Below are 15,373 nucleotides of genomic sequence, written 5' to 3'. Positions count from 1 at the left end.
GGAAAATAATCTGAAAAAGAATGTTTATATTATTATATATATTCTTATTAATATGTATATATTATTGTATACATAATATATATACCTTATATATACATATGTTTATATAATATATTATGCACATATGCAGAATATATATTAACATAATATAAAATATATATTATGTATATATAATGTATTAATATATATAATATTTAGTAACATATAATACATATAGTATAGAATGTTATATATAGAATTATATATAGAAATAACATTTCTATATATAATTAACCATTATATATGTAATATAGAATGTTAATATAAACATTTTTATATAACTGAATATATAACATTTATATATAACTGAATAAATATATAACATATATAACATTTATATGTAACTGAATCACTAAAACTAACAATATTGTAAATCAACTATACTTCAATTTAAAAAAGACATTTCATTAAAAAGATTCTAAAAGTGATTAAAATGATAAATTTTGTTATGTGTATTTTACTACAATAAAAATAAAAGAAATGTTACTACTTTTATATCTTAAAATATTTCTAAATCAGTCTCATGGTGTAGATGTTATATGATGTTTACTTTTCTTGATGCTTCTTGTGGAAAACTAGAAAAGTGAAGGAAGAGGACTTAGACTTTGTTCATCCCCATTTGACTTAAGTACTGGTTAGGTAAACCACCCCACAACTCACATCTCTATCACCTTCCCTCATCTTAAAGGGAACATTTTTTTTCACAGAATGAAAGCACTTTCTTCTGCTCCACAGGTATCCCTTGATGAAAATATCTTCCCCTACTTATAATTTGAAAAGATCCTTGCATCTGTTTCTTTGAAATAATAAGATGTTACTGCTACTAGGAAGAAATGTGTATGTAATTAAACTAACAAATATTTCATCTTACTATAGTTTTCTTGACATATGAATACTAGATGAATACCAAGGTTTGTTTTTTCTAATTCAGATTTCTAGGCAAATTCTTTCTAATTGGAATCCCAGTATGAAAATATTTTTAATATACGCATTTTTTATTTATTTATTTTTTCATTTATTTGCAAAACAGAAAAAGAGACACAGATGTACAGAAAATATTTTTAGTAAATCTTTTTGATAACTTATAAGCAGAAGTTTGGGAGTTGAAGATACCAAAATTTTAAAAAGTCCTTTTCTATGTATATCATTAGAACTTGAACTGGTACTGGCCATAGTACAGAACGGGTATTTTGATAGAGGTATATGTAATAACTCTTACACAAAGAAAATGAGAAATTATTTTTTCCTCTATAGAATATACAGATGTCTTTCAATAAGGAACATGAAGGAAATGCATATTTGAGGTCTGAAATAGTATCTCTTCATGAAGCATCAGAAAAAGCACAGGTAAATCTTCCCATTTCTCTAATGTTTAGACATTAATTTTGTTCAATTAAGTAACCAAGAATAATCCTGGTTACATAAATTCATACCATTGCCATCATCTAAAATTTTTATTTCCTTAAGATTTGTTTCATTTATGAAGCATCATCAAGTTAACTCCCAATTCCCATTTAGGAATTCTCTAAATTCCTATGATACATAGGTATCTGAGATACACTGTTACATCATACACTAGTCTATACTTGTGTGCTGACTAATTTACTCATTAAATATATACCTTTTATTTCCCCCATTGAACTTCTAAGCAGTTCATGCCAAGGGCTGTGTCTTATTCTTTCGTTGTGTCTTCTTTGTCAAAGCACAGTAAGAAGCTAATAAGTAATTGCTGATACTGAAGGTGTATGGATCATTTAATGTGGGGTGGTGGTCCCCACGTTCAGCCAATGTTTTGTGCATATGCATGTGTATGGAGAGGAGTCACCACCAACACAGGAAACCATGTTGTTTCTTATAGGGCCCGATGAAACAGTGTTGATCAACTGAAAGAACTCTTTGTTAGTACAACTTGATGTTTCAGTGTTAGGATCATAGTGTCGCTATGCTCTGTATGATAAAGAAAATACAAAATGTGTTCTTTCATAAAATAGTGACAACAATAACTACTAATGTGTTCAGTCACAAAGTCATCTCTGACTCTTTGTGACCCCATGGATTGCAGCACCCCAGGCTTCCCTGTCCTTCGCTGTCTCCGGAAATTTGCTCAAACTCATGTCCGTTGAGTCAGTGATGCCATCCAGCCATCTCATCCTCTGGCATCCCCTTTTTCTCCTGCCCTCAATCTTTCCCAGCATCAGGGTCTTTTCCAATGAGTGGGCTCTTTGCATCAGGTGGCCACAATCTTGGAGCTTCAGCTTCAGCATCAGTCCTTCCAGTGACTATTCAGGGCTGGTTTCCTAAAATTTAGGATTGACTGGTTTGATCTTGCTGTCCAATGCACTGTCAAGAGTCTTCTTCAGAACCGCAGTTTAAAAGCATCAGTTCTTAGGTGCTTAGCCTTTTTTATGCTCCAGCTCTCTGCTACTATTCTTACTGTAAATGATAGTTAAGATTCACCAACCCCATACTGTATACTATGTTACCAACAAACTGTCGTCCTCTCAGTAGCTCTACTATAGAAACTATTATTTTTCTCACTTTAAAGGAAAGAAAGCTGATATGCAGAGAGGTTTAATAATATAACTAATATGTGACACAGTTGGAATTTGAGCCCAGCAATCTAACTCTAAAGAAAATTAGCTATTTCTTTTCAAAGAGTAAGACTTCTTCTCTGTCTCACCTCTCAAGTGTTACTCAATGAATAGTTTGTACGTCTGGGTATAACTTTAAAATGTTCCTTAGTGTATTTCTGTCTACTTTGCTATACATACTACTTATTATCCTCTCCACATAGTCCTTCATCTATCTCTCCTTTCTTGTTACTAATTTTTGAGGGTTTTATTAATTCTCCAGTTATTTGCCCAATCCTTAACGAACGAACTTGTATATTAAAACATAAGATCCTTACCAAATATACTTTACAAAAATAACTGAGAATTAAGATAAATATTTTCCACAGGAATACAAATTAAAAAATACCAAAATGACAAAAGAATTATAAACTAATTACATGTTTAATAGATGTGTTGCACAAAAGACTTCTATTTCATTTTGGAAGATTAATCCTGTGAAATGGTACAGTCATCTGTATTTTGCTTTTTTGAATACTGTAATTGGTGATGAAGGAGCTTAGCTATTTTATGTTACCGGCTAAACAATTTTAAAAACTCATCATCCAATTTTGGGAATGGATTTGTATAACATTGGCCATGCATCTACATTGTAAATCCCATTCTGTAGATATCTTGCTCCGATTGACCAGCATACAAAATGCAAAAGAACAGAAGATTGGTAAACTGCCAAATGCTTCAGTTGTTCTACCAAATCAACAAATTTCTCCTTTTAATTTAGAATTATTTAGGATGGTGATTCCAAATATTTGAAAGTATTTTATAATTAAATATCCATTGGGTTAAATAAAGTTCACATATATGGTGAAATAATAACCATGAAATACTATGTAATTGTTAAAAATAATGATGCATAAGTAAAAAGAATTATTTATTGGAGAGATCTGTGATTTGCTATATATGTTGTCTTAGATTTTGAATGACCAACTGACCAGAAAGTGTTCAGAATTGAGCAACATGCTTCAGACTGTTAAAATGGAAAATACCAGAATCATTGCTGACCACCAAGCCATTCTGCAGGTACTCATTTTTATTTTTTTCACAATAGTGAAAGATGCTTATTAGTTTCCATAATCAATAGCCAGACAAAAAATGTAGTTATAATTGCAAGCCATAATGGAAACATGATTAACCTAATAATATAAAATAATTACATACAATTTGGGGGAGTCAAGCAGAGTTATATGCACATGTTTTCTTCCACCCAGTGTCCTTTGGTTAGTGCATTTAATCCATTTACATTGAAGGTAATTATGGATATGTATGATCCTCTTACCACTTTCTCACTTGTTTGGGGTTCATTTTCTGTAGATCTTTTCCTTCTCTTGTGTTTCCTGCCTGGAGAAGTTCCTTTAGCATGTGTTGTAAAGATAGTTTGGTTGCACTGAATTCTCTTAACTTTTGCTTGTCTGGAAAACTTCTGGTTTCTCCATCAAATCTGAGAGTCTTGCTGGGTGGAGTATTCTTGGCTGTAGGTTCTTCCCTTTCATGACTTTAAATATATTGTGGCATTCCCTTCTGGCTTGTAGAGTTTCTGTTGAGAAATCAGCTGATAATCTGATGGGAGTTCCCTTGTATGTTATTTGTCGTTCTTCCTTTGTTGTTTCTAATATTTTATCTTTGTCTTAAATTTTTACCAGTTTGATTACTATGTGTCGTGGTATGTTCCTCCCTGCGTTTATCCTGATGGGGACTCTCTGTGCTTCCTGGACTTGATTGACTATTTCCTTTCTTGTGTTAGGGAAAATTTCAGCTATTATTGCTTCAGATATTTTTCTCACGTTCTTTCTCTCTCTGTTGGTGCACTTAATGTTGTCCCAGAGGTCTCTTAGGCTGTCTTCATTTTTTTTTTCATTCTTTTTTCTATATTCTGTTCTGCAGCACTGATTTCTACCATTCTATCCTCCATGTCATTTATCCATTCTTCTGCCTGTTACTCTGCTATTGATTCCTTCAAGTGTGTTTTCATCTCTGTCTGTCTGTTCTTTAGTTCTTTTAGGTCTTTACTAAACATTTCTTGCATCTTCTCCATTGTTTTCCTGATATCCTAGATCATCGTCACTATCATTATTCTCAATTCTTTTTCTGGAAGGTTGCCTAACTCCGTTTTATTTGGTTGTTTTTCTGCCATTTTATCTTGTCCCTTCATCTGGAATGTAACTTTCTGTTTTTTTAGTTAAATCAGTTAATCCTGATTAACTTTCTGTAATACGACTTTTGTTCTAGCTGATGTGGGCTTGTGGTTCTTCTTGCTTCTTCAGTCTACCCTCTGATGGAGGAGGCTAAGAGGCTTGTTAAGCTTGATGATAGGAGGGACTAGGTCTTGCTCTGGTGAACGGGGCCATGCTAAGTTCAGTTCAGTCGTTCAGTCATGTCCAACTCTTTGTGACCCCATCCAGCACGCCAGGCTTCCCTGTCCATCACCAACTCCTAGAGCTTGTTCAAACTCATGTCCATTGAGTCAGTGATGCCATCCAACCATCTCATCCTCTGTTGTCGCCTTCTCCTCCCACCTTCAATCTTTCCCAGCATCAGGGTCTTTTCCAATGAGTCAGTTCTTCAATCAGGTGGCCAAACTATTGGAGTTTCAGCTTCAGCATCAGTCCTTCCAATGAATATTCAGGACTGATTTCCTTTAGGATGGACTGGTTGGATGTCCTTGCACTCCAAGGGACTCTCAAGAGTCTTCTCCAACACCACAGTTCAAAAGCATCAATTTTTCCAGTGCTTGGCTTTCTGTATAGTCCAACTCTCACATCCATACATGACTACTGGAGAAAACATAGCTTTGACTAGATGGACCTTTGTCGGCAGTGTAATGTCTCTGCTTTTTCATGTGCTGTCTAGGTTGATCATAACTTTCCTTCCAAGGAGCAAGCATCTTTTAATTTCATGGCTGCAGTCACCATCTGCACTGATTTTGGAGCCCCCCAAAATAAACTCACTGTTTCCACATGTATTTGCCATGAAGTAATGGGACCATATGCGAAGATCTTAGTTCTCTGAATGTTGAGTTTTAAGCCATATTTTTCCACTCTCCTCTTTCACTTTGATCAAGAGGATCTTTAGTTCTTCACTTTCTGCCATAAGGGTGGTGTCATCTGCATAGCTGAGGTTATCGATATTTCTCCCGGCAATCTTGATTCCAGCTTGTGCTTCTCCCAGCCCAGTGTTTCTCATGATGTACTCTGCATATAAGTTAAATAAGCAGGGTGACAATATGCAGCCTTAATGTACTCCTTTCCCAGTTGGAACCAGTCTGTTGTTCCATGTCTGGTTCTAACTGTTGCTTCTTGATCTTCACACAGATTTCTTAGGAGGCAGGTCAGGTGGTCTGGTATTCCCATCTCTTGAAGAATTTTCCACAGTTTGTTGTGATCCACACAGTCAAAGGCTTTGGTGTAGTCAATAAAGGCAGAAGTAGATGTTTTCCTGGAACTCTCTTGCCTTTTCTATGATCCAACGGATGCTGGAAATCTGATCTCTGGTTCCTCTGCCTTTTCGAAATCAAGCTTGAACATCTGTAAGTTCATGGTTCACGTACTGTTGAATCCTGGTCTGGAGGGTTTTGAGCATTACTTTACTAGCGTGTGAGATGAGTGCAATTGTGCAGTAGTTTGAGCATTCTTTGGCATTGCCTTTCTTTGGCATTGGAATGAAAACGGACCTTTTCCAGTCCTGTGGCCACTGCTGAGTTTTCCAAAGTTGCTGGCATATTGAGTGCAGCACTTTCACAGCATCATCTTTTAGGATTTGAAGTAGCTCAACTGGAATTCCATCACCTCCACTAGCTTTACTCATAGTGATGCTTCCTAAGACCCACTTGAATTTGCATTCCAGGATTTCTGGCTCTAGGTGGGTGATCACACCATCGTGATTATCTGGGTAATGAAGATCTTTTTTGTACAGTTCTTCTGTGTATTCTTGCCATCTCTTCTTAGTATCTTCTGCTTCTGTTAGTTCTATACCATTTCTATCCTTAATTGTGCCCATCTTTACATGAAATGTTCCCTTGGTGTCTCGGATTTTCTTGAAGAGATCTCTGGTCTTTCCATTCTATTGTTTTCCTCTGTTTCTTAGCATTGATCACTGAGGAAGGCTTTCTTATCTCTCCTTGCTATTCTTTGGAACTCTGCATTCAAATGGGAGTATCTTTCCTTTTCTCCTTTGCCTTTCGCTTCTTTTCTTTTCTCAGCTATTTGTAAGGTCTCCTCAGACAGCCATTTTGCCTTTTTTGCATTTCTTTTTCTTGGGGATGTTCTTGATCACTGCCTCCTTTACAATGTCATGAACCTCCATCCATAGTTCTTCAGTCACTATGTCTGTCAGATCTAATTAATCCTTGAATCTGTTTGTCACTTCCACTGTATAATCATAAGGGATTTGATATAGCTCATACCTGAATGGTCTAGAGGTTTTCTCTATTTTCTTCAATTAAGTCTGAATTGTGCAATAAGGAGTTCGTAATTTGAGCCACAGTCAGCTTCCCATTTTGTTTTTGCTGACTGTATAGAGCTTCTCCATCTTTGGCTGCAAAGAATATAATCAGTCTGATTTCAGTATTGACCATCTGGTGATGTCCATGTGTAGAGTCTTCTCTTGTGTTGTTGGAAGAGGGTGTTTGCTATGACCAGTGTGTTCTTGTGGCAAAGCTCTATAAGCCTTTGCCCTGCTTCATTCCGTACTCCAAGGCCAAATTTACCTGTTATTCCAGGTGTTTCTTGAGTTCCTACTTTTGCATTCCAGTCCCCTATAATGAAAAGGACATCTTTTTTTGGTGTTAGTTCTAGAAGGTCTTGTAGGTCTTCGTAGAACCGTTCAGCTTCTTCAGCACTACTGGTTGGGGCATCAACTTGGATTACTGTGATATTGAATGGCTTTCCTTGGAAACGCAGAGATCATTCTGTCGTTTTTGAGATTGCATCCAAGTACTGCATTTCAGACTCTCTTGTTGACTATGAGGGTTACTCCATTTCTTCTAAGGGATTCTTGCCCACAGTAGTAGATATAATGGTCATCTGAGTTAAATTCACCCATTCCAGTCCATTTTAGTTCACTGATTTCTAAAATGTCAAATGTCAACGTTCACTCTTGCCATCTCCTGTTTGACCACTTCCAATTTACCTTGATTCATGGACCTAGCATTCCAGGTTCCTATGCAATGGTGCTCTTTATAGCATCAGACTTTACCTCCATCACCAGTCGCATCTGCAAGTGGGCCTTCTTTTTGCTTTGTCTTCGTCTTGTCATTCTTTCTGTAGTTATTTCTCCACTGTTCTTTAGTAGCATATTGGGCACCTACCGACCTGGGGAGTTCATTTTTCAGTGTCCTATCATACTGTTCATGGAGTTCTCAAGGCAAGAATACTGAGGTGGTTTGCCGTTCCCTTCTCTAGTGGACCATGTTTTGTGAGAAATGTGTCTGCTCAGTAAAGCTTTAATCCAGTAATCTTCTGATGGCTGGGGTTGTAGTTTGGCCTGAGGCAATGCAGCCCTGGTGTCTAAGGGTCTATAGTAGGATTAACAGTGACCTCCAAGGGGGACCTTCCAGGACTGCTGCTTCCAGTGACTCTGTCCCTGCAGTGAGCTCCTGCCAGCCCACGCCTCCACAGGAGACCGTCCAACACTAGCAGGTAGTTTTGGTTCAGTCTCCTGTGGGGTCACTGCTGCTCTCCTCTGGGTCTTGGTGTATGTACGATTTTGTTTGTGCCCTCCAAGACTGGAGTCTCTGTTTCCCCCCAGTCCTGTGAAGGTGCTATAATCAAATCCCACTGGCCTTCAAGGTCAGATTCCCTGGGGATTCCTAATCCCTTTGTCAGATCTCCAGGCTGGGAACCCTGACGTGGGGTTCAGAACCTTCACAACAGTGGGAGAACTTCTTTGATATTATTGTTCTCCAGTTTATGGTCGCCCACCTGGTGAGTATGGGATTTGATTTTTATCATGATTGCCCCCTCCTACCGTCTTGCTGTGGCTTCTTCTTTGTCTTTGGACATGGGGTATCTTGTTTTGGTGGGTTCCAGCGTTCTCCTGTAGATGGTTGTTCAACAGCTAGTTGCTATTTTGGTGCTCTCACAGGAGTAGATGAGTGCATGTCCTCCTACTCTGCCATTTTGAACTGGAAGTTCTGCTCATTCTTTAAGACTCACTGTAATACAGAAGCTTGATCACTCCAATCAGAAAAGATCAGTTTTGTCTTTCAATTTTTACTCCTAGGACCCTAAGCAGACTATAATCACAAGGTTTTCTCACTGTCTTTTTTTTTTCCCCCAGCATATGTATATACCAAGCATTGTGCTAAGGATTACATATATTACCTCCTTTAATCCTAGCAGCTGTTATATAAAGGGATATTTGTCATCCTTATTTTACAGATAATAAAAAAGTTTAGAAAAGTTAATCAACTTGTCCAAAATCACCCAGCTAGTACGGGATGGAGCAGATATAAATCTAGGTTTGACTCCAGACTTGGTGTTTAATAATTTATGTTATGTCGCCTTTTATTCTGCATTCTGTAATAGTACTTTACGTGTGTGACTCATTTCCTGTACTGCATTGTGTTCTTCCTAGGACACTGTCATATATGTCTTATCACCCGTAGTGCTGAGCGTATCTTGCATCTAACAGATTCTCAATAAATATTTTTCATTATTTCAAACATTGTGTGTTTACCCCATGCAAGTATTGTTATGATACTAGATCTGCATAGAATTATGGTAGTGAACAAGACAAACCCCTACTTTCATGAAATTTACCACTTAGTAGATTGAATAATGTGACTTAGATACATAACAGTTTCATAAACATTTTGAAACCTTGGAATATGACACAAGTGAGATCCCATTTTATCAAGTAGAAGGTGTGAGGGTTTACCTTGTAATCAATATTGTTCAAAACAATGTATTTTAAAGTATGTTTACAAAAGTAATTATTAGCATGTACTCTATTTATAAAAGCTTTATAAGTTGTGGATAGAGGGAGTATGCATAAAAATGGTGAGCCAGAGAAAAATTAATTGTGCAAAAACAGTTACAGACTTCTGCTCTCACAGTATCTGAGCACAGTTTCAGATACTCTCAAAAGAATTTACACTAAACTGTGAAACATGATTGTCCCTGGAGAGTGGAATTATTTGGAAGAGGTGTGGAGGAGTTAGAGGTGGAAGACTCTTTTTACTTTATATACATTGACATTGTCTTACTTTTTAAAGTATAGTACCATGTTGAAATTTTAAATTACCAAAATATGCCTAATATAGTTCTATATCCGAAAATTTGTTCATGTCAGGAGTCGTATAAATTTTGCAGCAAGCTGGGTAAATGATGTACCTTGATTGTTGGCAAGAAGAGCTGTAAAGTGATAAAATTGTGGTCAGGTCAGGGTCGGGACAAAGAGAAAACTGGACATTAAGATAAATTCTTTCAAAAAGAGGTTTTATTTATATAAATTAAATTTTACTTTTGTAAGTATCAGTATCTTTGATTAGTTATTTAGAATGATATCCTATCAAATGACTTCTGGCATCTCAGCTTTTAATATTACTTCTAACAGGAGGAACAGAAAATGATGACACAGACATTTCAAGAACAAAACTTACTGCTGGATGCAGCCCATGCCAGTATCACAAGTGAGCTACAGACTGTTCAGAATGAAAAAACACAACTCCAAGTGCATCTGTAAGTAACTTGTAGGCAACTTTTGTATTTTTCGCTTTTGCACTTGTATTTCGTATCTTAATGCAAATGTTCTGATTCTGCATTTGCTGGGCCAGCCATAAAAATAAAGACACTGCCCTCACGGAACTAATTTTGTTAGAACATTTTAGTAATTGCTCTCAGGCAGGAGATACATTCCATAAGAACATTAGTCATAAAGAAGAGCTCTCATTCAGCTTTCATATCTCCTTGTTCTCTTTCTGCAGGGACCATTTAATCCTTGAGCATAACCAGTGTATCCAGAAAGCAGAAGAGGCTGAGAAGAGGGCAACCGTCCAGAAAGAGCTGCTGGAATCCACTATTGCAAGATTGCGAGCTGACCTGGAAGCGTCAGTGCAAGAGAAGAAGTCTCTACAGGAGGAGAAAGACAGACTTCAGAAAGAGGTAGGTGGAGGCAGATTTGTTACCTCCTGGTTGTGGGTGGTGATCTTCTTTTAAAATTGTATTTTAAGTGCAAAAGACAAGAAAAGAAATACAACCCCGATGGAGTTTGTCTGAGTTACCCATGAAAGAAGTCTTTGGGTGGGTAATCTATGTCTTTTAGCCATGTGAGTAGTCTATGCCAAATAGTATACCCTTACATAGCATTAGTGAACATTAACTAACCATTCACACATCCTCATGTTAGTTAAGGGGTCAGATTTTAAAAATCCATTTTCCCCAGTGGGAGTGGGACAGTGTAGCAGAAACAGTGTAAGGGAAAACAGCCCTGTCTTCCTAGTCGGGAAGGAACTAGCAGTCTGACATGCAGACGTGTCTTTCTAATTTCAGGGCCGTTTGTGAAGTCTCCTGCTTCAGAGACTCCCTGAGTGGCCCCTTTTCTGAGAGGATGTGCTATCTCTGCAGTGTAGGTATTAACTCACATGCAGGGTGTGTCTGCTATAGTAGAGCCTGTCAACTGTTTTTAAAAGACTGGTCTCCTTTTTTTCCCCCCTTCTTGGGCAGGTTAATAAAACAGAGAAAGAAGTAGCAGAGGAAAAATGCAACTTGGAAAAAGAATTATCTAAAAGCAAGGTATTCCACATTTTCTTTCTTTTTGTGTCATTATATTTTATTTCCTTCTGTATTGTTGCCTGCTGTATCAGCTTATCTTAGTGAGGAGACAGGTTATATTGCTGAATAGCAAAATGTAGGGGAGTAGAGAAGCTGCGAAGCTGGATGCCCTCAGAGCACTTCAGTCACTTCAGCATAAGGCTGCTTCTGGGAGAGGTTTGTTTGTTGAGCGTCTTGTGTTTGCCAGTGAGTCATCACTGCCTCTGACCCTAGTGTTCACCAAACAGTTTAGCTAGAAAGACTCCCAAGTGTGAGCTCATGGGCCTGTGGGAAGCAGAGGGATGATTGCTGACAGTGCTTTTTAAAAAAAAATAAATAAAGCTAATTTAGGCTCCTTATTAGTTCTTGCAGTTTTGTGAGATACCCCTTTCTAGGTTCTATAAAGATAGAATGGCCAGAGAAACGAATACAATCCTTATTGAAATAGAGCAAAAACAAAAAAAACAACTTTAAAACATTGCTGTTTGCATTTCAGAATTTAAGAGAGTAAGGATTATGTATCGTTGTCATCTGGAGTATATCTGGGACACCAAGGACTATTAGGCCGCCGTGCTCAGTAAAACCAGCAACGGGTGTCAGAGAGAGCCATCAAGCCTTGACTGCTCGGCTTCTGGCTCAACCAAATAGCATCCGTATCACCCACCACATATGTGACCTTCTTCAGAAAATCATTGCATTTCTCTCGGGCCATGCTGGGTCTCGGCTGCCATGCAGGCTTTTCTCTAGCTGCGGCTAAGTGGCGGCTGCCCCCTCGTCGGGCGCGCGGGCTTCCCACTGCAGTGGCTTCTCCCCCGCAGAGCACAGGCTCCAGGCACACGGGCTTCGGTCGGGGTAGCCCCCGGGCCCTAGGGCACAGGTTCAGTAGTTGGGGAACACGGGCGTAGTTGCTCTGCAGCATGTGGGATCTTCACAGACTGGAGATTGAACCTGTGTCTCCCACATTGGCAGGTGGATTCTTGACCACTGAGCCACCAGGGAAGACCCATCTATGTGAACTTTTAGTTTAAGAACTACAGAGAGAAAAAAAGCTAAATTCTGTACGGGAGCTCCGAGACAGTTCACCAAGCTGGCAGTACCTTCTGTGGTTTACTCACTCACGTCCAGTGATTCAAAAACAATCCCCCTAAAAGACCTTTAAATAAAGCTGACTTCCTGTGGCTAGGATTTTGCTGGTATCAATGTGGCCTCAATATGCTTTTTAAAATTTGGAAAATTGGTGGATACTATTAATTCATTAATACTTTTTGCTTTAAAATGTTAGTGAATATTTTGTGGCTATGGTAAATGGCTATTTATGATTACAACATAGCATTATTATTTTGCTTGTCTGATTTCATTTGTCCTAATGTAGACTGAGTATATGTTCATGGGACTGAAAGATACTATACTTGCTTATTTGCTGTTGTTCCCTCAGCAAGTTGTGTCTAACTCTTTGCAACTCCATGGACTGCAGCACGCCAGGCTTCCCTGTCTCTCACCATCTCCTGGAGATTGCCCAAGTTCATGTCCATTGAATCGGTGATGCCATCCAACCATCTCATCCTCTGTTGTCCTATTCTCCTTCTTCCTTCAATCTTTCCGAGTATTAGGGTATTTTGCAAGGAGTCAGCTGTTGGCATCAGGTGGCCAAAGTATTAGAGCTTCAGCATCAGTCCTTCCAAAGAGTATTCAGGGTTAATTTCCTTTAAAATTGACTGGTTTGATCTCCTTGATGTCCAAAGGGACTCTTCAAGAGTCTTTTCCAGCACCACGGTTCAAAAGCATCAATTCTTCGGCACTCTGCCCTCTTTTGGACTTCCCTCATAGCTCAGTTGGTAAAGAATCTGCCTGCAATGCAGGAGACCCAGGTTTGATTCCTGGGTCTGGAAGATCCCCTGGAGAAGGAAATGGCAGCCCACCCCAGTATTCTTGTATGGAGAATCCCATGCACAGAGTAAGGCTATAGCCCATGGGGTCTCAAGAGTAGGACATGACTTAGCGACTGAACCATCACCACTGCCTTCTTTATGGTCCAGCTCCCGCAAGCCTATGTGACTACTGGAAAGATCATAGCCTTACCTATATGGACCTTTGTTGGCAAAGTAATGTCTTTGCTTTTTAACACACTGTCTAGGTTTGTCATAGCTTTCCTGCCAAGAAGCAGTGGCCTTCTGATCTCATGGGTGCTTTCACCATCCACAGTGACTTTAGAACCACAAAAGAGGAAATCTGTCACTGCTTCCACCTTTTCCCCTTCTGTTTGCCATGAAGTGATGGGACTGGATGCCATGATCTTAGTTTTTTTAATGTTGACTTTTAAGCCAGCTTTTTCACTCTCCTCCTTCACCCTAATCAAGAGGCTCATTAGTTTTCCTTCACTTTCTGTCATTAGAGTGGTATCATCTACATATCTGAGGTTGTTGATATTTCTCCTGGCAATCTTGATTCCAGCTTGTAACTCATCCAGCCTGTTATAACTTATATATGATGTGTTCTGTGTATAAGTTAAATAGACAGGGTGACGATAAATAGCCTTGTTGTATTCATTTCTCAATCCTGAACAAGTCAGTTGTTCCATATAGGGTTCTAGCTGTTGCTTCTTGGCCCACTTACAGGTTTCTCAGGAGACCGGTAAGAAGGTCTGGTATTTCCATCTCATTAAGAGTTTTCCACAGTTTGTTATGATTCACACAGTCAAAGGCTTTAGCGTATTCAGTGAAACAGAACTAGATGTTTTTCTGAAATTTCCTTGCTTTCTCGATGATTCAGCAGTTTGATCTCTGGTTCCTGTGCCTTTTCTAAGCCCAACTTTAACACCTGGAAGTTCTCAGTTCCCATAATGCTGAAGTCTTACGTGAATGATTTGGAGAATAACCTTACTAACATGGGAGATGAGTGCAGTTGTCCAGTGGTGTGAACACTCTTTAATATTGCCCTTCTTGGAAATTAGGATGACAGTTGACCTTTTGCAGTCCTATTGCCACTGCTGAGTTTTCCAAAGTTGCTAACATATTGAGTGCAGCACTTTCACAGCATCATCTTTTAGGATTTGAAATAGCTCAACTGGAATTCCATCACCTCCACTAGCTTTGTTCCCAGTGATACTTCTTAAGGTTCACTTGACTTCACATTCCAGGATGTCTGGCTCTAGGTGAGTGATCACACCATTGTGATTATCTGGGTCGTGAAGATCTTTTTTGTACAGTTCTTCTGTGTATTCTTGCCATCTCTTCTTAATATCTTCTGCTTCTGTTAGGTCCATACCATTTCTATCCTTAATTGTGCCCATTTTTGCATAAGATGTTCCCTTGGTATCTCTAATTTTCTTGAAGATATCTCTGGTCTTTCCCATTCTATTGTTTTCCTCTATTTCTTTTCATTGGTCACTGAGGAAGGCTTTCTTATCTCTCCTTGCTATTCTTTGAAACTCTGCATTCAGATGGGTATATCTTTCCTTTTCTCCTTTGCCTTTCATTTCTCTTCTTTTCTCAGCTATTTGTAAGGTCTCCTCAGACAACCATTTTGCCTTCTTGCCTTTCTTTTTTCTTCGGGATGGTCTTGATCACTGCTTTCTGTACAATATCACAAACCTCCGTCCATAATTCCTCAAGTACTCTGCCTATCAGATCTAATCCTTTGAATCTGTTTGTCACTTCCACTGTATAATCATAAGGGATTTGATTTAGGTCATATCTGAATGGTCCAACGGTTTTCTCTACTTTCTTCAATTTAAGTCTGAATTTGCCAATGAGTTCATGATCAGAGTCACAGTCAGCTCCTGTCTTGTTTTTGCTGACTGTATAGAGCTTCTCCATCTTTGGCTGCAAATAATATAATCAATCTGATTTTGGTATTGATCATCTGGTGATGTGCATGTGTAGAGTCTTCTCTTGCATTGTTGGAAGAGGGTATTTGTATACCAATCCGTTCTCATGGCAAAGCTCTATTAGCCTTTGC

The 15,373-nt window shown here is 38.5% G+C and overlaps 1 protein-coding gene across 1 annotated transcript in view; it reads left to right on the top strand.

Annotated features, from left to right (window-relative positions):
• The window catches only part of CCDC150 (coiled-coil domain containing 150), a 94,114-nt gene that overhangs the window by 23,934 nt on the left and 54,807 nt on the right, over positions 1 to 15,373 (top strand). Inside the window, exons 9-13 of the mRNA XM_061149097.1 lie at positions 1,294 to 1,386; positions 3,582 to 3,689; positions 10,221 to 10,345; positions 10,591 to 10,768; positions 11,330 to 11,398. Coding sequence (XP_061005080.1) covers positions 1,294 to 1,386; positions 3,582 to 3,689; positions 10,221 to 10,345; positions 10,591 to 10,768; positions 11,330 to 11,398 — 573 coding nt within the window. The remainder of the gene's footprint in view (positions 1 to 1,293; positions 1,387 to 3,581; positions 3,690 to 10,220; positions 10,346 to 10,590; positions 10,769 to 11,329; positions 11,399 to 15,373) is intronic.

This window comes from Dama dama, chromosome 8, assembly GCF_033118175.1.
Source record: "Dama dama isolate Ldn47 chromosome 8, ASM3311817v1, whole genome shotgun sequence".
In the NCBI taxonomy this organism is placed as follows: domain Eukaryota; kingdom Metazoa; phylum Chordata; class Mammalia; order Artiodactyla; family Cervidae; genus Dama; species Dama dama.
Note: the sequence above shows the minus strand (reverse complement) of the source record. Positions and strands in the feature narration are given on the sequence as shown.